A 26,787-nucleotide genomic window follows, 5' to 3' on the forward strand; every position below is an offset into this window, starting at 1 on the left:
GTAAAATCTTTGAAATTATTGCTTGTTGGGTTTCTGTTTTTTGTTCAGTATATATCCATAAACCCTACACCCTAACCCCTGCTTCCTAGCCTCTAATCCCTACACCCTAACCCTGCTTCCTAGCCTCTAATCCCTACTCTCTAACCCTGCTTCCTAGCCTCTAATCCCTACTCTCTAACCCCTGCTTCCTAGCCTCTAATCCCTACTCTCTAACCCCTGCTTCCTAGCCTCTAATCCCTACACCCTAACCCTGCTTCCTAGCCTCTAACCCCTACTCTCTAACCCCTGCTTCCTAGCCTCTAACCCCTACCAGCCTGTCACTACCAGTTCATTTTGGGCGTTGAGGCATGTGAATGTGTCTGATCGTATTGATGTGTGTATTACGCTTTATTGATGTGTTTATGAGAGTGTGTGATATGATGCATGGCCGCATTGGTGTATGTGTGTGTGTGTGATATCATACAGGGCCGTATTGGTGTATGTGTGTGTGTGTGATATCATACAGGGCCGCATTGGTGTATGTGTGTGTGTGTGATATCATACAGGGCCGTATTGATGTGTGTGTGTGTGTGTGTGTGTGTGTGATATCATACAGGGCCGCATTGGTGTATGTGTGTGTGTGTGATATCATACAGGGCCGCATTGGTGTGTGTGTGTGTGTGTGATATCATACAGGGCCGCATTGGTGTATGTGTGTGTGTGTGATATGATGCATGGCCGCATTGGTGTATGTGTGTGTGTGTGATATGATGCATGGCCGCATTGGTGTATGTGTGTGTGTGTGATATGATGCATGGCCGCATTGGTGTATGTGTGTGTGTGTGATATCATACAGGGCCGCATTGGTGTATGTGTGTGTGTGTGATATCATACAGGGCCGCATTGGTGTATGTGTGTGTGTGTGATATGATGCATGGCCGCATTGGTGTATGTGTGTGTGTGTGATATGATGCATGGCCGCATTGGTGTATGTGTGTGTGTGTGATATCATACAGGGCCGCATTGGTGTATGTGTGTGTGTGTGATATCATACAGGGCCGTATTGGTGTGTGTGTGTGTGTGTGTGATATCATACAGGGCCGCATTGGTGTATGTGTGTGTGTGTGATATCATACAGGGCCGTATTGATGTGTGTGTGTGTGTGTGTGTGTGCGTGTGTGTGATATGATACATAGCCGTAGTGATGTGTGTGTGTGTATTGAGTGTGTGCGTGTGTATTGAGTGTGTGCGTGTGTGTGTGTGTGTGATATCGTACAGGGCCGTATTGATGTGTGTGTGTGTGTTTGTGTGTGTGTGTGTGATATGATACATAGCCGTAGTGATGTGCTCTGGTCTGGTCTGTCTGTCTGACTGCTCTGGTCTGGTCTGCCGGTCTGACTGCTCTGGTCTGTCTGACTGCTCTGGTCTGGTCTGCCGGTCTGACTGCTCTGGTCTGTCTGACTGCTCTGGTCTGGTCTGCCGGTCTGACTGCTCTGGTCTGTCTGACTGCTCTGGTCTGGTCTGCCGGTCTGACTGCTCTGGTCTGTCTGACTGCTCTGGTCTGGTCTGCCGGGCTGACTGCTCTGGTCTGTCTGACTGCTCTGGTCTGGTCTGCCGGTCTGACTGCTCTGGTCTGTCTGACTGCTCTGGTCTGACTGCTCTGGTCTGTCTGACTGCTCTGGTCTGGTCTGCCGGTCTGACTGCTCTGGTCTGCTGGTCTGACTGCTCTGGTCTGTCTGACTGCTCTGGTCTGGTCTGCCGGTCTGACTGCTCTGGTCTGTCTGCTCTGGTCTGACTGCTCTGGTCTGTCTGACTGCTCTGGTCTGGTCTGCCGGTCTGACTGCTCTGGTCTGTCTGACTGCTCTGGTCTGGTCTGCCGGTCTGACTGCTCTGGTCTGTCTGACTGCTCTGGTCTGACTGCTCTGGTCTGTCTGACTGCTCTGGTCTGGTCTGCCGGTCTGACTGCTCTGGTCTGCTGGTCTGACTGCTCTGGCAATGTAAATAGTCCAGTTGGCCATTTCATACATTGTTCAGCAGTATTACGGCTTGGGGGTAGAAGTTGTTTAGAAGCCTCTTGGACCTAGACTTGGGACTCCGGTACCGCTTGCTGTGCGGTAGCAGAGAGAACAGTCTATGACTTGGGTGACTGGAGTCTTTGACCATTTTTAGGGCCTTCCTCTGACACCACCTGGTAGAGAGGTCCTGGATGGCAGGAAGCTTGGCCCCAGTGAAGTACTGGGCCGTTCACACTACCTTCTGTAGCACCTTACGGGCAGATGCTGAGCAGTTGCCATACCAGGCGGTGAGGCAACTGGTCAGGATGCTCTCGATGGTGCAGCTGAGGAAATTGTTGAGTATCGGGGGACACATGCCACATTTTTTTGTCTCCTGAGGGGGAAAATGTGTTGTTGTGCCATCTTCTCAACTGTCTTGGTGTGTTTGGACCATGTTAGTTTGTTGGTGATGTGGACACCAAGGAACTTGAAGCTCTCAACCTGCTCCACTACAGTCCCATCGATGCGAATAGGGGCGTGTTCGGCCCGCCTTTTCCTGTAGTCCACGATCAGCTCCTTTGTCTAGCTCACGTTGAGGGAGAGGTTGTTATTCTGGCACCACACAGCCAGGTCTCTGACCTGTCCTCGGATGGGGCCACAGTGTCTCCTGACCCCTCCTGTCTCCAGTATTTATGCTGCAGTAGTTTATGTGTCGGGGGGCTAGGGTCAGTTTGTTATATCTGGAGTACTTCTCCTGTCCTATTCGGTGTCCTGTGTGAATTTAAGTGTGCTCTCTCTAATTCTCTCATTCTTTCTCTCTCTCGGAGGACCTGAGCCCTAGGACCATGCCTCAGGACTACCTGACATGATGACTCCTTGCTGTCCCCAGTCCACCTGGCCGTGCTGCTGCTCCAGTTTCAACTGTTCTGCCATATTATTATTGGACCATGCTGGTCATTTTTTAACATCTTGGCCATGTTCTGTTATAATCTCTACCCGGCACAGCCAGAAGAGGACTGGCCACCCCACATAGCCTGGTTCCTCTCTAGGCTTCTTCCTAGGTTTTGGCCTTTAGGGAGTTTTTCCTAGCCACCGTGCTTCTACGCCTGCATTGCTTGCTGTTTGGGGTTTTAGGCTGGGTTTCTGTACAGCACTTTGAGATATCAGCTGATATACGAAGGGCTATATAAATAAATTTGATTTGATTTGACCTCCTCCCTATCTCATCGTCGTCAGCAAACTTAATGATGGTGTTGGAGTCGTGCTTGGCCACGCAGTCATGGGTGAACAGGGAGTACAGGAGGGGACTAAGTACGCACCCCTGAGGGGTCCCCTGTGTTGAGGATCAGCGTGGTGGATGTGTTGTTACCTACCCTTACCACCTGGGGGAGGTCCATCAGGAAGTCCAGGATCCAGTTGCAGAGGGAGTTGTTTAGTCCCAGGTTCCTTAGCTTAGTCAGGTTAGGTTAGATGGGGGAGCATCGCTGCACAGCTATTTTCAGGTCTGTCCTGTGATGTTCGATCGGGTCATTCAGAGACTTGTCCCGAAGCCACTCCTGCGTTGTTTTGGCTGTGTGCTTAGGGTCGTTGTCCTGTTGGAAGTTGAACCATCACCCCAGTCTGAGGTCCTGAGCACTCTGGAGCAGGTTTTCATCAAGGAACTCTCTCTACTTTGCTCCGTTCATCTTTCCCTTGATTCTAACTAGTCTCCCAGTCCCTGCCCCTGAAAAACATACCCAATGGCTTCCGTCTGGCCACTCTACAATAAATGCCTGATTGGTGGAGTGCTGCAGAGATGGTTGTCCTTCTGGAAGGTTCTCCCATCTCCACAGAGGAACTAGAGCTCTGTCAGAGAGTCACCTCCCTGACCAAGGCCCTTCTCCCCCGATTGCTCAGTTTGGCCAGGCGGTCAGCTCTAGGAAGAGTCTTTGTGGTTCCAAACTTTTTTTGGTACCTTTCCCCAGATCTGTGCCACTATACAATCTTGTCTTGGAGCTCTACGGACAATTCCTTCGACCTCTTGGCCTGTTTTTTGCTCTGACATGCACTGTCAACTGTGGGACCTTATATAGACAGGTTTGTGCCTTTCCAAATCATGTCCAATCAAAAACATTTACCACAGGCGGACTCCAATCAAAATCTGAAGGATGATCAATGGAAACAGGATGCTCAGTTGAATTTTCGAGTCTCATACTAAAGGGTCTGAATACTTACAGTATATACAGTACATAGACTGACTGTATTGAAGACCTGCCTCGGACTAAAGCAAAGCAACTAGCAAGGTACTGCTCTGGTATGGACAGACGTGGGGAGAAGAAGGTGCTTTTTGTGTCGTTGAATCTGAGACCTTTGAAATGTTTGAATCCTTCTTGATGTTGTGTGTGTGGTGTGGTGTGGTGTGTGTGTGTGTGTGTGTGGTGTGGTGTGGTGTGTGTGTGTGTGTGTGTGGTGTGGTGTGGTGTGGTGTGTGTGTGGTGTGGTGTGGTGTGGTGTGGTGTGTGTGTGTGTGGTGTGGTGTGGTGTGTGGTGTGATGTGTGTGTGTGTGGTGTGGTGTGGTGTGTGTTTGTGGTGTATGTGTGTGTGTGTGTGGTGTGGTGTGGTGTGTGTGTGGTGTATGTGTGTGTGGTGTGGTGTGGTGTGGTGTGGTGTGTGTGTGACCCACCCTAAAAAACTCCTTGGTAGAGCCAGAGTCCAGGGTCCCGTAGGCGATCTCCGTCTGTTTAGCCAGGTCCTCTGCTCCCTCTATAGGAGAAACCATCCTCTCCACAGTGAGGAAGGCAGCCAGGTTGGCCGTGTAGGACGAGATGATGATTAGAGTGAAGAACCACCACACACCACCCACTATACGTCCTGATAGAGACCTGGAGAGATAAGCACACAGTCAGACACCACACACACACACACAGAGAGAGAGAGAGAGAGAGAGAGAGAGAGAGAGAGAGAGAGAGAGAGAGAGAGAGAGAGAGAGAGAGAGAGAGAGAGAGAGAGAGAGAGAGAGAGAGAGAGAGAGAGAGAGAGAGAGAGAGAGAGAGGGAGAGAGAGAGAGAAGGGGAGAGAGAGAGAGAGGTGTAGCCTGGTAGACCCGTAGCGAAGGAGAGAAACGGGAATATGCAGCAAAAACACGGTACCCCTCCAAGAGGCAGGAAAAGGAAGTGACATCATGCATTGACGGCCCCAGGGTGGTGGATATATGCTAACCTGACCTTTGACCTTTGACCTCTGACCTGTGGTTATGTGGTGGTCCTCGTCTCCCTCTCCTCCCCTCTTCTCTTCTCCCCTTCTCTTCTCTCCCCTTCTACTCTCCTCTCTTCTCTCCTTCTCCTCTCCCCTTCTCATCTCCTCTCCTCTTCTCCTCTCCTCTCTCTACTGATGTGAAATTCCAGGCTAGGTGATATTAACTGTTTAACATAGGCACCCAGACACCCTAACCCCTACTTCTTAACCCCTCAACTCTTAACACCCTAAACTACCTCCTGTCTTCTGATCAGTAGTCTGGACTGAGACACAGGGAAAGTTGTTTAGGAGAGCTAGTAGCTAGAATCAGTTAGCATTAGAGATAGAGGCTAGAATCAGTGAGCATTATCGCTAATGGCTAGAATCAGTTAGCATTAGGGCTAGCAGCTAGAATCAGTGAGCATTAGAGCTAATGGCTATAATTAGTTAGCATTATGGGTAGCAGCTAGAATCAGTTAGCATTAGGGGTAGCAGCTAGAATCTGTTAGCATTTGAGCTAGAGGCTAGAATCAGTGAGCATTAGAGCTAATGGCTATAATCAGTTAGCATTTGGGGTAGCAGCTAGAATCAGTTAGCATTAGAGCTAGAGGCTAGAATCAGTGAGCATTAGAGCTAATGGGTAGAATCAGTTAGCATATTAGGGGTAGCAGCTACAATCGGTTAGCATTACGGCTAGCAGCTAGAATCAGTTAGGTTTAGGGCTAATGGCTATAATTAGTTAGCATTATAACTAGTAGCTAGATTCAGTGAGGATTAGAGCTAGCAGCTAGAATCAGTTCGCATTAGAGCTAGAAGCCAGAGGTCGGGGTTAAAGCTAGTGGCTAGAGGTCAGAGGTCAGGGTTAGCGTAAGCAGCAGGAAGTGAGGTCAGCATATAAACACCAGCTCCAGGAGGAAGGGGGGCTGCCAACACAGCGAGCCACGTTACCTAGCAACAGTACACCAACCTTGGGGAGATATCACAGCCTTGCTGCATAAAGGCTCCTAGAGAGAACCACAGAGAGTTAAAGATCCCAAACTCATTAGAGGACTCGCTGGTGGGCAGCTGGCCATCCTCATACTCCTCCATGTGCCATTCATACGGGCTGAACCGGCTCACCAGGAACAGCACCACGCTCACACCGATGTAGGCAAACACTATACACATCCAGATCTCATAGGCCAGCGGGTCCAGGAAGGAGAAAACCCCTGGTTTAGACTTCTGGGGCTTCTTGATCATGATGGAGATGCCCAGAGACATGAATGGCTTGGAGAAGTCGATCACCTCCTCTCTGACCAGGGTGATAGTGAGAGGGGCTACGGCTATGTCTGCTTTCTACAGGTGGGGGGGTGGGGGGAGAGGGGAGGAGGGGGAGGGGGAGAGGGGAGGAGGAGGAGAGGGGAGGAGGGGGAGAAGGAGGAGAGGGGAGGAGGAGGAGGAGGAGACGGGGAGAGGGGAGGAGAGGGGATGAGGAGAGGGAAGGAGGGGGAGAGGGGAGGCAGAGAGTTACACTTAGTTCTTGTGTCCTCAGGTTCTAATTTCATAATAACAACAGAGATCAAAGGTCAGAGGTCAGGGTTCTTACCCCGTACACCAGCTCTCCAACCATCCCGTTCCAGATCTTGGTTTCAGCGTCTCGAGCTCCGTACTTTCCATCTCCCACAATCCTTAGCTGGTAGCGTATCCCACAGTGCTTAGCAATCTCTGCTGCCAGGTCGACGCAGTAGCCTTCGTAACGGTCGTTGTCTAGGAACAACTCAGCATTCTTCTTTAGCATCACGTATGGAGCTTCCTGCAAAACACACACACACACACACACACACACACACACACACACACACACACACACACACACACACACACACACACACACACACACACACACACACACACACACACTTTTACCAGGATGTCTTTAAAGATGACCATATTTTTTGTCATTTGAACAACCACCCACCATCCTTCACCACCTACCACCCTTCACCACCCACCACCCTTCACCACCCACCACCCTTCACCACCCACCACCAACCACCCTTCACCACCCACCACCCTTCACCACCCACCACCCTTCACCACCCACCACCCTTCACCACGCACCATCCTTCACCACCCTTCACCACCCACCACCACCCTCACCACCCACCACCCTTCACCACCTACCACCCGTCACCACCCACCATCCACCACCCTTCACCACCCACCACCACCCTCACCACCCACCACCACCTACCACCCTTCACCACCCACCAGCCACCACCCTTCACCACCCACCACCCTTCACCCACCACCCTTCACCACCCTTCACCACCCACCATCCTTCACCACCCTCCACCACCCACCACCCACCACCCTTCACCACCCACCACCCACCATCCTTCACCACCCACCACCCACCATCCTTCACCACCCTTCACCACCCACCACCCTTCACCCACCACCCACCACCCTTCACCAACCACCACCCACCATCCGTCACCACCCTTCACCACCCACCACCCACCACCCTTCACCACCCACCAGCCACCCCTCTTCACCACCCACCACCCTTTACCACCCACCACCCACCATCCTTTACCACCTACCACCCTTCACCACCCACCAGCCACCCCTCTTCACCACCCACCCCTCTTCACCACCCACCACCCTTCACCACCCACCATCCTTTACCACCTACCACCCTTCACCACCCACCAGCCACCCCTCTTCACCACCCACCACCCTTCACCACCCACCACCCACCATCCTTCACCACCCACCACCCACCACCCACCATCCTTCACCACCCACCACTCTTCACCACCCACCATCCTTCACCACCCACCACCCTTCACCACGTTGTTACCAGGATAGTTGTGACGATAACAGTCTTGTTCTCCATCCCATTAGTGTCGTTGGGGAAGATGTCTAGTTTAGTCACCACCATCTTGTCCACTTCATTCCAGTAGCCAATCTGAAAACACACATATTATGACTAAAAAAAGCTTAGTTTGCTGATAAAGAGCTTGCTTGCTAAGACATATGTACAATCAAAGAAATATATGTTATTTCAAAACAGTAATCACAGCGATGAAGCTAAACGTTTAGCTAGCTAGCATGGGGAGTATGGGGTAATGTTAGTTACAGCATAGTGAGGGTAAATTATTTTTTCAGCATCTTGCTAGCTAGTTGTAGCGAAGCTAGCTGCACAGTCACATGGCTAACTAGCAACATGACATCATTTCTATTCTGGAGGCAGTGGAAACACAAAGCTAGCCCAACTCAAGTTGACCTCCAGGAGGCTTTAGATACCGACTCTTGTTGACTTCCAGGAGGCTTTAGATACTGACTCGGGTTGACTTCCAGGAGGCTTTAGATACCGACTCGGGTTGACTTCCAGGAGGCTTTAGATACCGACTCGGGTTGACTTCCAGGAGGCTTTAGATACCGACTCGGGTTGACCTCCAGGAGGCTTTAGATACCGACTCGGGTTGACTTCCAGGAGGCTTTAGATACCGACTCGGGTTGACTTCCAGGAGGCTTTAGATACCGACTCAGGTTGACTTCCAGGAGGCTTTAGATACCGACTCGGGTTGACTTCCAGGAGGCTTTAGATACCGACTTGGGTTGACTTCCAAGAGGCTTTAGATACCGACTGGTGTTGACTTCCAGGAGGCTTTAGATACGGACTCGGGTTGACTTCCAGGAGGCTTTAGATACCGACTCGGGTTGACATCCAGGAGGCTTTAGATACCGACTTGGGTTGACTTCCAAGAGGCTTTAGATACCGACTCGGGTTGACTTCCAGGAGGCTTTAGATACCGACTCTGGTTGACCTCCAGGAGGCTTTAGATACCGACTCGGGTTGACTTCCAGGAGGCTTTAGATACCGACTCGGGTTGACATCCAGGAGGCTTTAGATACCGAATCGGGTTGACTTCCAAGGGGCTTTAGATACCGACTCTTGTTGACTTCCAGGAGGCTTTAGATAGCGACTCGGGTTGACTTCCAGGAGGCTTTAGATACCGACTCGGGTTGACATCCAGGAGGCTTTAGATACCGACTTGGGTTGACTTCCAAGAGGCTTTAGATACCGACTCGGGTTGACTTCCAGGAGGCTTTAGATACCGACTCTGGTTGACCTCCAGGAGGCTTTAGATACCGACTCGGGTTGACTTCCAGGAGGCTTTAGATACCGACTCGGGTTGACATCCAGGAGGCTTTAGATACCGAATCGGGTTGACTTCCAAGGGGCTTTAGATACCGACTCTTGTTGACTTCCAGGAGGCTTTAGATAGCGACTCGGGTTGACCTCCAGGAGGCTTTAGATACCGACTCGGGTTGACCTCCAGGAGGCTTTAGATACCGACTCGGGTTGACTTCCAGGAGGCTTTAGATACCGACTCGGGTTGACCTCCAGGAGGCTTTAGATACAGCAGTTTTTTCTGGAATTCAGAGGTACGCTACAACAGGTCCTTCTCTTGGTTTGAATTCATTTTTGCAATTCGTTCCAGTCATTGGCAGCAGAGAACTGGAAGGAAAGGCGGCCAAAGTAGGTTTTGGCTTTGGGGGATGACCAGTGAGATATACCTGCTGGAGTGCGTGCTACGGGTGGATGTTGTTATTGTGACCAGTGAGCTGAGATAAGGCGGAGCTTTACCTAGCAAAGACTTATAGTTGACCTGGAGCCAGTGTGTTTGGAGACGAATATGAATCGAGGGCCAGCCAACGAGAGCATACAGGTCGCAATGGTGGGTAGTATATGGAGCTTTGGTGACAAAACAGATGGCACTGTGATAGACTGCATCCAACTTGCTGAGTAGCGTGTTGGAGGCTATTTTATAAATTACATCGCAGAAGTCAAGGATCGGTAGGATAGTCAGTTTTACGAGGGAATTTTTGGCAGCATGAGTGAATGATGCTTTGTTGCGAAATAGGAAGCCAATTCTAGATTTAATTTTGGAATGGAGATGTGAATCTGGAAGGAGAGTTTACAGTCTAACCAGATACCTAGGTATTTGTAGTTGTCCACATATTCTAAGTCAGAACCGTCCAGAGTAGTGATGCTAGCCGGGCAGGCGGGTTCGGACAACAATCGGTTGAATAGCATGCATTTAGTTTTACTAGCATTTAAAAGCAGTTGGAGGCCACGGAAGGAGAGTTGTATGGCATTGAAGCTCGTCTGGAGGTTAGTTAACACAGTGTCCAAAGAAGGGCCAGAAGTAAACAGAATGGTGTTGTCTGCGTAGAGGTGGATCAGAGAATCACCAGCAGCAAGAGCGACATCATTGATGTATACAGAGAAGAGAGTCGGCCCGAGAATTGAACCCTGTGGCACCCCCATAGAGACTGCCAGGGGTCCGGACAATGCTGATTGACTGATTGTAAGGAAGTGAATAGGCTGGTGAATGTTAATTGGCTGATTGTAAGGAAGTAAGTGTGCTGGTAAATGCTGATTGGCTGTACCTTAACTGGTCCAGTGTTCTTCAGTTCCATCACGTTGACGGAGTAGTTGACTCTTTTACCATACTGGTCAAACTGGATATTACCTGTCAGCCCATCCACACGCACCTACACACACACACACACACACACACACACACACACACACACACACACACACACACACACACACACACACACACACACACACACACACACACACACACACACACACACACACACCACAAATACCCAGTATTTTACCATATAAAACTACACAACACAAAAGATAATTGAAGACCCTAAAAACACGCTAAAATCTGTTTCTATGGTAACCTGTTTGAGAGCGCGTTCTATCTCCATCCCCTGAGACCAGGGCACTGCTGGATTGGCCAGACAGTCCCCGTTATTACCACGACGACTGAAATCGATCCGCTGCTTGGTGAGTGTCCGGAACGCTTCAGTCATAACCTGGACCGCATCATAAGTCAGAGCTGATGTGTACTGGAGAGAGAGAGAGATAGAGGGATAGCAGGAGAGAGAAAGGGAGAGATATTCAGAGATGGAGAGAAAGAAAGATAGAGGGAGAGAGAAATGAAGAGATATTCAGAGATGGAGAGAGAGAGAGAGAGAGAGAGAGAGAGGTGGAGAGATGAAGAGATATTGAGAGATGTGGAGAGAGAGAGAGAGAGAGAGAGATAGAGGGAGAGAGAAATGGAGAGTTATTGAGATATGTGCTGATATGCTGTTCTAATAACCCATTTCTGTGTTCATGCAAGTGACTGATTGAACGAATCCTCACTTCAGTATCTGCAATTTAGTTAGAGGTCGTAGCCTGATCCTTCAGCACCAGGGTTAGGGTAGGGGTTAGGGGTTAGGGTAGGGGTCAAGGGTATGAGATTAGAGGTGGTACTACCCTGATCCTGCTGTCAGCTCCAGGGTTAGGGTAGGGGTCAAGGGTTAGGGTAGGGGTCATGGGTTAGGGTTAGAGATTAGAGGTAGTACTCTGATCCTGCTGTCAGCTCCAGGGTTAGGGTCGGGGTCAAGGGTTAGGGTAGGGGTCAAGGGTTAGAGATTAAAGGTGGTACTACCCTGATCCTGCTGTCAGCACCAGGGTTAGGGTAGAGATTAGGGGTTAGAGGTTAGGGGTTAGGGGTACTACCCTGATCCTGCTGTCAGCACCAGGGTTAGGGTAGGGTAGGGGTTAGGGGTACTACCCTGATCCTGCTGTCAGCACCAGGGTTAGGGTAGGGTAGGGGTTAGGGGTACTACCCTGATCCTGCTGTCAGCACCAGGGTTAGGGTAGGGTAGGGGTTAGGGGTACTACCCTGATCCTGCTGTCAGCACCAGGGTTAGGGTAGGGTAGGGGTTAGGGGTTAGAGGTTAGGGGTACTACCCTGATCCTGCTGTCAGCACCAGGGTTAGGGTAGGGTAGGGGTTAGGGGTACTACCCTGATCCTGCTGTCAGCACCAGGGTTAGGGTAGGGTAGGGGTTAGGGGTTAGAGGTACTACCCTGATCCTGCTGTCAGCACCAGGGTACTCTTTCTCCTCCAGTGCTTCCCATCTCTGGTCGAACTTGGAGACGAGTGGCTCCTCAAAGTCAACAATCTGGAAACCCGACACATTGGCTCCCCCATACTGGATCTTAGACAGGTCACCATCAACGAAGCCCTGGACACACACACACACACACATACACACACACACACTGAGTTAATAACCTGGTATCCATACTGGATCTTAGACAGGTCACCATCAACGAAGCCCTGGACACACACACACACACACACACACACACACACACACACACACACACACACACACACACACACACACACACACACACACACACACACACACAAACACTCACACACACACAGACACTGAGTTAGTACCAGGCTATATGTGATGTCATTACCAGTTATGTAGTAATATGAGAGGTACCAGGGATCATACCAGGTTAGTACCAGGTATCATACTAGGTTAGTACCAGGGATCATACCAGGTTAGTACCAGGTATCATACTAGGTTAGTACCAGGGATCATACCAGGTTAATACCAGGGATCATACCAGGTTAGTACCAGGGATCATACCAGGTTAGTACCAGGGATCATACCAGGTTAGTACCAGGGATCATACCAGGTTAGTACCAGCGATCATACCAGGTTAGTACCAGGTATCATACCAGGTTAGTACCAGGTATCATACCAGGTTAGTACCAGGGATCATACCAGGTTAGTACCAGGGATCATACCAGGTTAGTACCAGATATCATACCAGGTTAGTACCAGGGATCATACCAGGTTAGTACCAGGGATCACACCATGTTAGTACCAGGTATCATACCAGGTTAGTACCAGGTATCATACCAGGTTAGTACCAGGGATCATACCAGGTTAGTACCAGGCTATGTGTGATGTCAGTACAAGTTATATGAAATATGAGAGGTAGCAGGTATCATACCAGGTTAGCGATGATGTAATGGTATCCTTTAACATGTCGGCCAATGGTGATGACCTGCAGGAACACAAAAACAATATAATGTAAAACAATATTATATAAAACAATACCATATTAGGAAGGGATAAACACAGCCGTTTTGTACATTACCTATGAAATGGATTAAAGCACACATTTACCATTTCAGAAACGATTATTCAGGAATATCAATCAATATACTCTATCGTAAAACAATGTCACAAATACCCTTACCTTATACTGTACCTAATACAGTCAACAGACAATATTCAATAGAACTCAATGGATCCCAAGAGAACTAAATTGATCCCAATATAATTGAATGGATTCCAACAGTACTCAATGGATCCCAATAGAATCCAATGGATCCCATTAGAACCCAATGGATACCAATAGAACTCAATGGATCCCTATAGAACTCAATGGATCTCAATAGAACTCAATGGATCCCTATAGAACCCAATGGATCCCAATAGAACCCAATGGATCCCAATAGAATCCAATGGATCCCTATAGAACCCAATGGATCCAATAGAACCCAATGGATCCCTATAGAACCCAATGGATCCCAATAGAACCCAATGGATCCCTATAGAACCCAATGGATCCCAATAGAACCCAATGGATCCCTATAGAACCCAATGGATACCTATAGAACCCAATGGATCCCTATAGAACCCAATGGATCCCAATAGAACCCAATGGATCCCAATAGAACCCAATGGATCCCAATAGAACCCAATATAGGACATCAGTTCAAACAGGTGCAGAGTGGAGAACAGGAGTGCTTCTTAAAGAAAAACTAACAGGTCTGTGAGAGCTGGAATTCTTACTGGTTGGTAGGTGGTCATATACTTATGTCATGTAATAAAATGCAAATTAATTACTTAAAAATCATACAATGTGATTTTCTGGATTTTTGTTTTAGATTCCGTCTCTCACAGTTGAAGTGTACCTATGATGAATTTTACAGACCTCTACATGCTTTGTAAGTAGGAAAACCTGCAAATCGGCAGTGTATCAAATACTTGTTCTCCCCACTAAACATATGTAAGTAATGTAATGTAAGATATGCAAACATGATTAAAGTGGCATTATTTAAAGTGGCGTTGTTTAAATTCACCCTAAAAGTGGTTTGGATATCATAGCCTACAGTTAGTGAAAAACCCTGCATTCAACCCTCTGTAAATCAGTCAGTTCTTAACGTAAAGACTTGAAACTCAGGATTCTGCCCAATGAGGATATGTGTTTACTTTCAGCTTCCTGTGAATAGGGTCTTCCTGCCATAGGGTCTTCCTGCCATAGGGTCTTCCTGCCATAGGGGCTTCCTGTGACAGCCATAGGGGCTTCCTGCCATAGGGGCTTCCTGCCATAGGGGCTTCCTGTGACAGCCATAGGGGCTTCCTGCCATAGGGGCTTCCTGCCATAGGGGCTTCCTGCCATAGGGGCTTCCTGTGACAGCCATAGGGGCTTCCTGTGACAGCCATAGGGGCTTCCTGCCATAGGGGCTTCCTGCCATAGGGGCTTCCTGTGACAGCCATAGGGGCTTCCTGCCATAGGGGCTTCCTGTGACAGCCATAGGCTCTTCCTGCCATAGGGTCTTCCTGCCATAGGGTCTTCCTGCCATAGGGGCTTCCTGCCATAGGGGCTTCCTGTGACAGCCATAGGGGCTTCCTGTGACAGCCATAGGGGCTGTTTCGAAGAGTTAAAAAGGCACATCTTTCAAAGATTTCGTGTGTGATTAGGCAACCCTCATGAACCGGTACATATTAGAAAACCTGATTTTTCTCTGTTTTTTTTGGCCTTTTTGGAAGACTTGCAAATTCCATCTAGGTAATGTTCTGTATCAATGTGTATGAATGTAATATATTTCCAGATTATAGTTGGGGGGGCATATAAAGAGCCACATACGCGGAGAGCAGCTGTCTCTGACGTTTTGGGGGTAAGATATTGACATCCAGAAAAGTCTTAGCACAAGGCCCAAAATGAAGCCTGACCTACATTTGAGGTGCTTTTGGGTGACAGTGGCACAATTCAACGACAGGAACGTTCCTGAGGTCCTCCCGATCTGTGCAAGCCTAACCTTGACCGTGTGGAATTAACCCTTAAAGTGGCCAGTGATCGGGCCTCAATGTAGGCAGCAGTCTTTCTGAGTTAGTGATGGCTGTTTAGCAGTCTGATGGCCTTGAGATAGAAGCTGTTTTTCAGTCCCTCAGTCCCAGCTTTGATGCACCTGTACTGACCTCACCTCCTGGATGGTGGCGGGGTGAACAGGTAGTCAATCAATCAAATGTATTTATAAAGCCCTTCTTACATCAGCCAATGTCACAAAGTGCTGTACAGAAACCCAGGCTAAAACCCCAACAGCAAGCAATGCAGGTGTAGAAGCACGGTGGCTAGGAAAAACTCCTTAGAAAGGCCAGAACCTAGGAAGAAACCTAGAGAGGAACCAGGCTATGTGGGGTGGCCAGTCCTCTTCTGGCTGTGCCGGGTGCAGATGATAACAGAACATGGCCAAGATGTTCAAATGTTCATAAATAACCAGCATGGTCAAATAATAATAATCACAGTAGTTGTCGAGGGTGCAGCAAGTCAGCACCTCAGGAGTAAATGTCAGCCTGTCGGGCTGTATCACAGCCTGGTACGACAAGCCAAATTTCTTCAGCCTCTTGAGGTACATATCCCAACCAGAACCCATGGATTACAGGCAACATCCACATCGAGCTAAAGGCTAGAGCTGCCGCTTTCAAGGAGCGGGACACTAATCCAGACGCCTATAAGAAATCCTGACGAACCATCAAACAAGCAACGCGTCAATACAGGATTAAGATTGAATCCTACTACACCGGCTCTGATGCTCGTCAGATGTGGCAGCAAACTATTACAGACTAAAAAAGAGCACCAGCTGTTCTGGATGACTGTGTGATAACGCACTCGGTAGCTGATGTGAGGAAGACCTTTAAACAGGTCAACATTCACAAAGCCTCGGGGCCAGATGGATTGTCAGGACGTGTACTCAAAGCATGCGCAGACCCACTGGCAGGTGTCTTCACTGACATTTTCAACATGTCCCTGAATGAGTCTGTAATACCAACATGTTTCAAGCAGACCACCACAGTCCTTCTGCCCAAGAATACAAAGGCAGCCTGCCTAAATGACAACAGACCCATAGCACTCACGTCGGTAGCCATGAAGTGCTTTGAAAGGCTGGTCATGGCTCACATCCACACCATCATCCCGGATATTCTAGACCCACTCCAATTCGCATACCGCTCCAACAGATCCACAGATGACGCAATCTCAATCGCACTCCACACTGCCCTTTCCCACCTGGACAAAAAGAACACCTATGTGAGAATGCTGTTCATTGACTACAGCTCAGGTTTCAATACCATAGTGCCCACGAAGCTCATCACTAATCTAAGGACAATGGGACTAAACAACTGGATCCTGGATTTCCTGATGGACCTCCCCCAGGTGGTAAGACTAGGCAACAATACATCTGCCACGCTGATCCTCAACAATGGTGCCCCTCAGGGGTGTGTACTTAGTCCCCTCCTGTACTCCCTGTCCACCCACGACTGCCTGGACAAACATGACTCCAACACCCTCATTAAGTTTGCTGACGACACAACAGTGGTAGGCCTGATCACCGACAACGATGACACAGCCTATAGGGAGGAGATCAGAGATCTGGCAGTGTGGTGCCAGGACAACAACCACTCCCTCAATGTGAGCAAGACAAAGGAGCTGATCGTGGACTACAGGAAAAGGCAGGCCGAACAGGCCCCCATTAACATCAACGGGGCTGAAGTGGAGCGGGTTGAGAGTTTCAAGTTCCTTGGTGTCCACATCACCAACGAACTATCATGGTCCAAACACACCAAAACAGTCATGAAGAGGGCACAACAAAACCTTTTCTCCCCCAGGAGACTGAAAAGATTTGACATGGGTCCCCAGATCCTCAAAAGGTTCTACAGCTGCACCATCGAGAGCACCCTGACCGGTTGCATCACCGCCTGGTATGGAAACTGCTCGGCATCTGACCGTAAGGTGCTACAGAGGGTAGTGCGTACAGCCCAGTACATCACTGGGGCCAAGCTTCCTGCCATCCAGGACCTATATAATAGGCGGTGTCAGAGGAAAGCCCATACAATTGTCAGAGACTCCAGTCAACAGTCCTAGACTGTTTTCTCTGCTACCGCACGGCAAGCGGTACCGGTGCGCCAAGTCTAGGACCAAAAGGCTCCTTAACAGTTTCTACCCACAAGCCATAAGCCTGCTGAACAATCTATGCATAGTCACTTCACCCCCCGACGCGAGAGGTGTAGTCAGCCTGTTAGACTTTTAACCTTGTCTTGTTCACAATCTAGACACAGACAGACAGACAGTCAGACAGACCAACCTGGTCCATGATGTCTTTAACCTTGTCTTGTTCACAATCTAGACACAGACAGACAGACAGTCAGACAGACCAACCTGGTCCATGATGTCTTTAACCTTGTCTTGTTCACAGTCTAGACACAGACAGACAGACAGACAGACAGACAGACAGACAGACAGACAGACAGACAGACAGACAGACAGACAGACAGACAGACAGACAGACAGACAGACAGACAGACAGACAGACAGACAGACAGACAGACAGACAGACAGACAGACAGACAGACAGACAGAGACAGACAGACAGACCAACCTGGTCCATGATGTCTTTAACCTTGTCTTGTTCACAGTCCAGAATGACTCTCCTCTCCTTTCGTATCTCCAGGTCTTGGAACATGGAGCGATATGCCTCGTCCTTCCTCTCATCCTTCAGGTTGCCTACGTTGATGGCTGTTACAATCCACTTCCTCTCTGCTGCTGTATCCAGGATCACTTGCAGGGTGGACAGACCTACACATACACATATATAGACACACAGCAGGTTAGAAAGGTAACTGGGGCTAGGGTCATGGTAGGATGGAAAGGTAACTGGGGTTAGGGTCATGGTAGGTTAGAAAGGTAACTGGGGCTAGGGTCATGGTAGGATAGAAAGGTAACTGGGGCTAGGGTCATGGTAGGATAGAAAGGTAACTGGGGTTAGGGTCATGGTAGGATTGAAAGGTAACTGGGGCTAGGGTCATGGTAGGATAGAAAGGTAACTGGGGCTAGGGTCATGGTAGGATAGAAAGGTAACTGGGGTCATGGTAGGTTAGAAAGGTAACTGGGGTTAGGGTCATGGTAGGATAGAAAGGTAACTGGGGTTAGGGGCTAGGGTCATGGTAGGTTAGAAAGGTAACTGGGGTTAGGGGCTAGGGTCATGGTAGGTTCGAAAGGTAACTGGGGTTAGGGTCATGGTAGGTTAGAAAGGTAACTGGGGTTAGGGTTATGGTAGGATAGAAAGGTAACTGGGGTTAGGGGTTAGACAGAACTACACACACACGGTTGGCAGCCCAGAGGTTAGAGGTTATTGGTTCAAGTCCCTTGCCGCCTGAACTGGCTCCCTACTACTACCCACTACCGTTGTGTCCTGAACTGGCTCCCTACTACTACCCACTACCGTTGTGTCCTGAACTGGCTCCCTACTACTACCCACTACCGTTGTGTACTGAACTGGCTCCCTACTACTACCCACTACCGTTGTGCCCTGAACTGGCTCCCTACTACTACCTACTAACATTGTGTCCTGAACTGGCTCCCTACTACTACCCACTACCGTTGTACCCTGAACTGGCTCCCTACTACTACCCACTACCGTTGTACCCTGAACTGGCTCCCTACTACTACCCACTACCGTTGTGTCCTGAACTGGCTCCCTACTACTACCCACTACCGTTGTGTACTGAACTGGCTCCCTAGTACTACCCACTACCGTTGTGTACTGAACTGGCTCCCTACTACTACCCACTACCGTTGTACCCTGAACTGGCTCCCTACTACTACCCACTACCGTTGTGTCCTGAACTGGCTCCCTACTACTACCCACTACCGTTGTACCCTGAACTGGCTCCCTACTACTACCCACTACCGTTGTGTCCTGAACTGGCTCCCTACTACTACCCACTACCGTTGTGTCCTGAACTGGCTCCCTACTACTACCCACTACCGTTGTGTCCTGAACTGGCTCCCTACTACTACCCACTACCGTTGTGTACTGAACTGGCTCCCTACTACTACCCACTACCGTTGTGTCCTGAACTGGCTCCCTACTACTACCCACTACCGTTGTGTCCTGAACTGGCTCCCTACTACTACCCACTACCCTTGTGTCCTGAACTGGCTCCCTACTACTACCCACTACCGTTGTGTCCTGAACTGGCTCCCTACTACTACCCACTACCGTTGTGTCCTGAACTGGCTCCCTACTACTACCCACTACCGTTGTGTCCTGAACTGGCTCCCTACTACTACCCACTACCGTTGTGTACTGAACTGGCTCCCTACTACTACCCACTACCGTTGTGTCCTGAACTGGCTCCCTACTACTACCCACTACCGTTGTGTCCTGAACTGGCTCCCTACTACTACCCACTACCGTTGTGTCCTGAACTGGCTCCCTACTACTACCCACTACCGTTGTGTCCTGAACTGGCTCCCTACTACTACCCACTACCGTTGTGTCCTGAACTGGCTCCCTACTACTACCCACTACCGTTGTGTCCTGAACTGGCTCCCTACTACTACCCACTACCGTTGTGTTCTGAACTGGCTCCCTACTACTACCCACTACCGTTGTGTCCTGAACTGGCTCCCTACTACTACCCACTACCGTTGTGCCCTGAACTGGCTCCCTACTACTACCCACTACCGTTGTGTCCTGAACTGGCTCCCTACTACTACCTACTAACGTTGTGTCCTGAACTGGCTCCCTACTACTACCCACTACCGTTGTGTCCTGAACTGGCTCCCTACTACTACCCACTACCGTTGTGTCCTGAACTGGCTCCCTACTACTACCCACTACCGTTGTGTCCTGAACTGGCTCCCTACTACTACCCACTACCGTTGTGTCCTGAACTGGCTCCCTACTACTACCCACTACCGTTGTGTACTGAACTGGCTCCCTACTACTACCCACTACCGTTGTGTCCTGAACTGGCTCCCTACTACTACCCACTACCGTTGTGTCCTGAACTGGCTCCCTACTACTACCCACTACCGTTGTGTCCTGAACTGGCTCCCTACTACTACCCACTACCGTTGTGTCCTGAACTGGCTCCCTACTACTACCCACTACCGTTGTGTCCTGAACTGGCTCCCTACTACTACCTACTAACGTTGTGTCCTGAACTGGCTCCCTACTACTACCCACTACCGTTGTGTCCTGAACTGGCTCCCTACTACTACCCACTACCGTTGTGTCCTGAACTGGCTCCCTACTACTACCCACTACCGTTGTGTCCTGAACTGGCTCCCTACTACTACCCACTACCGTTGTGTCCTGAACTGGCTCCCTACTACTACCCACTACCGTTGTGTCCTGAACTGGCTCCCTACTACTACCCACTACCGTTGTGTCCTGAACTGGCTCCCTACTACTACCCACTACCGTTGTGTCCTGAACTGGCTCCCTACTACTACCCACTACCGTTGTGTCCTGAACTGGCTCCCTACTACTACCCACTACCGTTGTGTCCTGAACTGGCTCCCTACTACTACCCACTACCGTTGTGTCCTGAACTGGCTCCCTACTACTACCCACTACCGTTGTGTCCTGAACTGGCTCCCTACTACTACCCACTACCGTTGTGTCCTGAACTGGCTCCCTACTACTACCCACTACCGTTGTGCCCTTGATCAAGGCTGTAATAATAGCTCTCCATCCAGGGGCACTGCACCGCAGCTTATCCTGTGCTTCTCAACATGTGTGTCTGGGCTTTGGGAAAAAGGCATGAGACTAATTTCTGTTCTAACCAAATGGCCAATAAAGTATCTATTCTATTAGTGTCTATTCTGTCTACAGACACAGGACATCTGATCAACAGACTCCCCTGTCACTGTCCTAGATGTAGGACAATCAATCAATCACATTTATTTGGGGCGACAACGCTCTAGTGGTTAGAGCTTTGGACTAGTAACCGAAAGGTTGCATGTTCGACTCCCCAAGCTGACAAGGTACAAATCTGTCGTTCTGCCCCTGAACAGGCAGTTAACTCACTGTTCCTCGGCTGTCATTGAAAATAAGAATTTGTTCTTAACTGACTTGCCTAGTAAAATAAAGGTTAAAAAAAATAATTTTAAAGCCCTTTTTACATCAGCCGATGTCACGAAGTGCTGTACAGAAACGCAGCCTGAAACCCCAAACAGCAAGCAATGCAGGTGTAGAAGGAGATAGACTAGTCTCCATACTACAGTCCCCTTAATGTTAGGTCTGCACTATACTGTATGTTTGACTGAGTAAACCAGACATTAGAAATAGACATGGATTGTGTAACTGTGCCATTCAGAGGACGAATGGGCAAAACAAAATATTTAAGTTCCTTTGAACAGAGTATGGTAGTAGTATGGTAGTAGTATGGTTGTAGTATGGTTGTAGTATGGTAGTAGTATGGTAGTAGTATGGTAGGAGTATGGTAGTAGTATGGTAGTAGCATGGTAGTAGTATGGTAGTAGTATGGTAGGAGTATGGTAGTAGTATGGTAGGAGTATGGTAGTAGTATGGTAGGAGTATGGTAGTAGTATGGTAGTAGTATGGTAGGAGTATGGTAGGAGTATGGTAGGAGTATGGTAGTAGTATGGTAGTAGTATGGTAGCAGTATGGTAGTAGTATGGTAGGAGTATGGTGGTAGTATGGTAGGAGTATGGTAGTAGTATGGTAGTAGTATGGTAGTAGTATGGTAGGAGTATGGTAGTAGTATGGTAGTAGTATGGTAGTAGTATGGTAGTAGTATGGTAGTAGCATGGTAGTAGTATGGTAGGAGTATGGTAGTAGTATGGTAGTAGTATGGTAGGAGTATGGTAGTAGTATGGTAGTAGTATGGTAGGAGTATGGTAGTAGTATGGTAGGAGTATGGTAGTAGTATGGTAGTAGTATGGTAGTAGCATGGTAGTAGTATGGTAGTAGTATGGTAGGAGTATGGTAGTAGTATGGCAGTAGTATGGTAGTAGTATGGTAGTAGTATGGTAGTAGTATGGTAGTAGCATGTTAGTAGTATGGTAGGAGTATGGTAGTAGTATGGTAGTAGTATGGTAGGAGTATGGTAGTAGTATGGTAGTAGTATGGTAGTAGTATGGTAGGAGTGTGGTAGTAGTATGGTAGGAGTATGGTAGTAGTATGGTAGTAGTATGGTAGTAGTATGGTAGTAGTATGGTAGTAGGTGCCAGGTGCACCGATTTGTGTCAAGAACTGCAACGCTGCTGGGTTTTCCATGCTCAACAATTTCCTGTGTGTATCCAAAGGACATCCAGCTAACTTGATACAACTGTAGGTGACTGTAGGAGACTGTAGGAGTCTAGGAGACTGTAGGTGTCTGGGAGACTGGAGGAGACTGTAGGAGACTGTAGGTGTCTGGGAGACTGGAGGAGACTGTAGGAGTCTGTAGGACACTGGAGGAGACTGGAGGAGACTGTCTGTAGGAGACTGGAGGAGACTGTAGGAGTCTAGGAGACTGGAGGAGACTGTAGGAGTCTAGGAGACTGTAGGAAACTGTAGGTGTCTGGAAGACTGGAGGAGACTGTAGGAGTCTGTAGGAGACTGTAGGTGTCTGGGAGACTGGAGGAGACTGTAGGAGTCTGTAGGACACTGTAGGAGACTGGAGGAGACTGGAGGAGTCTAGGAGACTGGAGGAGACTGTCTGTAGGAGACTGTAGGAGACTGTAGGAGTATAGGAGACTGTAGGAGACTGTAGGAGACTGTAGGAGACTGGAGGAGACTGTAGGAGTCTGTAGGAGACTGGAGGAGACTGGAGGAGACTGTCTGTAGGAGACTGGAGGAGACTGGAGGAGTCTAGGAGACTGGAGGAGACTGTCTGTATGAGACTGTAGGGGACTGTAGGAGTCTAGGAGACTGGAGGAAACTGTCTGTAGGAGACTGTAGGAGACTGTAGGAGTCTATGAGACTGAAGGAGACTGGAGGAGACTGTAGGAGACTGGAGGAGACTGTAGGAGACTGGATAAGACTGGATGAGACTGTAGGAGTCTAGGAGACTGTAGGAAACTGTAGGAAACGGTAGGAGACTGAAAGAGATTGGAGGAGACTGTATGAGTCTAGAGGACTGTAGGAAACTGTAGGAGACTGGAGGAGACTGTAGGAAACTGTAGGAGTCTAGGAGACTGTATCAGACTGTAGGAGTCTAGGAGGAGACAGTAGGAGACTGCAGGAGTCTGTTGCAGACTGTAGGAGACTGTAGGATTCTTTAGGAGTCTAGGAGGAGACAGTAGGAGACTCTAGGACGCTGTAGGACTCTGTAGGAGTCTAGGAGGAGACAGTAGGAGACTCTAGGACGCTGTAGGACTCTGTAGGAGTCTAGGAGGAGACAGTAGGAGACTGGAGGAGACTGTAGGAAGCATTGGAGCCAACATGCGTCCCTGTGGAACAACATTTTGTAGAGTCCATGTCCCAACGAATTGAGACTGTGGTGAGGGCAAAAGGGGGTGTACAGTACTTGATGTACAGGACACCCCCTGGACAGGACACTAGTCTATCTCCTGTTTCTGTAGTGAGACAGCTTGATGTACAGGACACCCCCTGGACAGGACACTAGTCTATCTCCTGTTTCTGTAGTGAGACAGCTTGATGTACAGGACACCCCCTGGACAGGACACTAGTCTATCTCCTGTTTCTGTAGTGAGACAGCTTGATGTACCAGTACACCCCCTGGACAGGACACTAGTCTATCTCCTGTTTCTGTAGTGAGACAGCTTGATGTACAGGACACCCCCTGGACAGGACACTAGTCTATCTGCTGTTTCTGTAGTGAGACAGCTTGATGTACAGGACACCCCCTGGACAGGACACTAGTCTATCTCCTGTTTCTGTAGTGAGACAGCTTGATGTACAGGACACCACCTGGACAGGACACTAGTCTATCTCCTGTTTCTGTAGTGAGACAGCTTGATGTACCAGTACACCCCCTGGACAGGACACTAGTCTATCTCCTGTTTCTGTAGTGAGACAGCTTGATGTACAGGACACCCCCTGGACAGGACACTAGTCTATCTCCTGTTTCTGTAGTGAGACAGCTTGATGTACCAGTACACCCCCTGGACAGGACACTAGTCTATCTCCTGTTTCTGTAGTGAGACAGCTTGATGTACAGGACACCCCCTGGACAGGACACTAGTCTATCTGCTGTTTCTGTAGTGAGACAGCTTGATGTACAGGACACCCCCTGGACAGGACACTAGTCTATATCCTGTTTCTGTAGTGAGACAGCTTGATGTACAGGACACCCCCTGGACAGGACACTAGTCTATCTCCTGTTTCTGTAGTGAGACAGCTTGATGTACAGGACACCCCCTGGACAGGACACTAGTCTATCTCCTGTTTCTGTAGTGAGACAGCTTGATGTACCAGTACACCCCTTGGACAGGACACTAGTCTATCTCCTGTTTCTGTAGTGAGACAGCTTGATGTACAGGACACCCCCTGGACAGGAGGCTAATTTACCTCAGGGCCTTACCACCTATCTATCTCCTCAGTACATCCCCTGGACAGGAGGCTAGTTTATCTCAGGGCCTTACCACCTATCTATCTCCTCAGTACATCCCCTGGACAGGAGGCTAATTTACCTCAGGGCCTTACCACCTATCTATCTCCTCAGTACATCCCCTGGACAGGAGGCTAGTTTACCTCAGGGCCTTACCACCTATCTATCTCCTCAGTACATCCCCTGGACAGGAGGCTAGTTTACCTCAGGGCCTTACCACCTATCTATCTCCTTAATGCTGAGTGCCAAGCAGAGGCATCAGGTCACTTTTAGAGTCTATTCATACCAAACACCCAACCTTTCAATGTCAGGGCAGACACTTTAACCACAAGGCCACTGAGTTGGTATGTATATATAATATTGAGTTGCACCCTCCCTCTTTAACTCCAACCCTGTTCCTGGAGAGATACCCTCCTGTAAGGTTAAACTCCAACCCTGTTCCTGGAGAGAGACCCTCCTGTAGGTTTTAACTCCAACCCTGTTCCTGGAGATACCCTCCTGTAGGTTTTAACTCCAACCCTGTTCCTGGAGAGATACCATCCTGTAGGTTTTAACTCCAACCCTGTTCCTGGAGATACCCTCCTGTAGGTTTTAACTCCAACCCTGTTCCTGGAGATACCCTCCTGTAGGTTTTAACTCCAACCCTGTTCCTGGAGAGATACCATCCTGTAGGTTTTAACTCCAACCCTGTTCCTGGAGAGATACCATACTGTAGGTTTTAACTCCAACCCTGTTCCTGGAGATACCCTCCTGTAGGTTTTAACTCCTACCCTGTTCCTGGAGATACCCTCCTGTAGGTTTAAAAAAAGTGCTTTTTGCACCAAAATACGTTAATCTCTAGGAGACAGAACGCGTCTCCTTCCTGAGCGGTATGACGGCTGCGTGGTCCTATGGTGTTTATACTTGCGTACTATTGTTTGTACAGATGAACGTGGTACCTTCAGGCGTTTGGAAATTGCTCCCATGGATGAACCAGAGTTGTGGAGGTTTACAATTTCTTTTCTGAGGTCTTGGCTGATTTATTTGGATTTTCCCATGGTGTCAAGCAAAGAGGTACTGCGTTTGAAGATAGGCCTTGAAATACATCTCCAATTGACTCAAATGATGTCAATTAGCCTATCAGAAGCATCTAAAGCCATGACATCATTGTCTGGAATATTCCAAGCTGTTTAAAGGCAGCTTTGTGTATGTAAACTTCTGTTTATGTGTGAAAACAGGTTTACCTGATTTACATATGTATCCAGAACCTTTGCTCTCAGACTCGAAATTGAGCTCAGGTGCATCCTGTTTCCATCATGCTTGAGATGTTTCTACAACTGGATTGGAATCAACCTGTGGTAAATTCCATTGATTGGACATGATTTGGAAAGGCACACACCTGTCTATATAAGGTACCACAGTTGACAGTGCATGTCAGAGCAAAAACCAAGCCATGAGGTCGAAGGAATCGTCCGTAGAGCTCCGAGACAGGATTGTGTCGATGCACAGATCTTGGGAAGGGTACCAAAACATTTCTGCAGCATTGAAGGTCCCCAAGAACACATTGGCCTCCATCTTTCTTAAATGGAAGAAGTTTGGAACCACCAAGACTCTTCCTAGAGCTGGCCGCCTGGCTACCCACTACCGTTGTGTGAGATAAAGGACTCTCAGACCGTGAGAAACAAGATTCTCTTGTCTGATGAAACCAAGATTGAACTCTTTGGCCTGAATGCCAAGCGTCACGTCTGGAGAAAACCTGGCACCATCCCTACAGTGGCAGCATCATGCTGTGGGGATGTTTTTCAGTGGCAGGGACTGGGAGACTAGTTAGGATCGAGGGAAAGATGAACGGAGCCAAGTACAGAGAGATCCTTGATGAAAACCTGCTCCAGAGTGCTCAGGACCTCAGACTAGGGTGATGGTTCAACTTCCAACAGGACAACAACCCTAAGCACACAGCCAAGACAATGCAGGAGTGGCTTCGGGACAAGTCTCTGAATGTCCTTGAGTGGCCCAGCCAGAGCCCAGAACTCGATCTAACATCTCTGGAGAGACCTGAAAATAGCTGTGCAGCGACACTCCCCATCCAA

The 26,787-nt window shown here is 49.0% G+C and overlaps 1 protein-coding gene across 7 annotated transcripts in view; it reads right to left on the minus strand.

Annotated features, from left to right (window-relative positions):
• LOC109884997 (glutamate receptor 2-like) overlaps positions 1 to 26,787 on the minus strand; it is a 70,617-nt gene that overhangs the window by 26,535 nt on the left and 17,295 nt on the right. For all 7 annotated transcript variants that reach the window (XR_004207630.1, XR_004207631.1, XM_031815981.1 and 4 more), the window contains exons 4-12: positions 17,788 to 17,984; positions 13,074 to 13,127; positions 12,122 to 12,280; positions 10,945 to 11,112; positions 10,633 to 10,737; positions 8,033 to 8,140; positions 6,773 to 6,979; positions 6,155 to 6,522; positions 4,637 to 4,835 (exon numbers count right to left, since the gene is read on the minus strand). Coding sequence is in view for 5 of the 7 variants with exons in the window: in XM_031815981.1 (XP_031671841.1) it covers positions 4,637 to 4,835; positions 6,155 to 6,522; positions 6,773 to 6,979; positions 8,033 to 8,140; positions 10,633 to 10,737; positions 10,945 to 11,112; positions 12,122 to 12,280; positions 13,074 to 13,127; positions 17,788 to 17,984 (1,565 nt within the window). In the remaining 2 variants the exon portion in view is untranslated. The remainder of the gene's footprint in view (positions 1 to 4,636; positions 4,836 to 6,154; positions 6,523 to 6,772; positions 6,980 to 8,032; positions 8,141 to 10,632; positions 10,738 to 10,944; positions 11,113 to 12,121; positions 12,281 to 13,073; positions 13,128 to 17,787; positions 17,985 to 26,787) is intronic.

Source organism: Oncorhynchus kisutch, unplaced genomic scaffold (genome assembly GCF_002021735.2).
Source record: "Oncorhynchus kisutch isolate 150728-3 unplaced genomic scaffold, Okis_V2 scaffold719, whole genome shotgun sequence".
Classification (NCBI taxonomy): domain Eukaryota; kingdom Metazoa; phylum Chordata; class Actinopteri; order Salmoniformes; family Salmonidae; genus Oncorhynchus; species Oncorhynchus kisutch.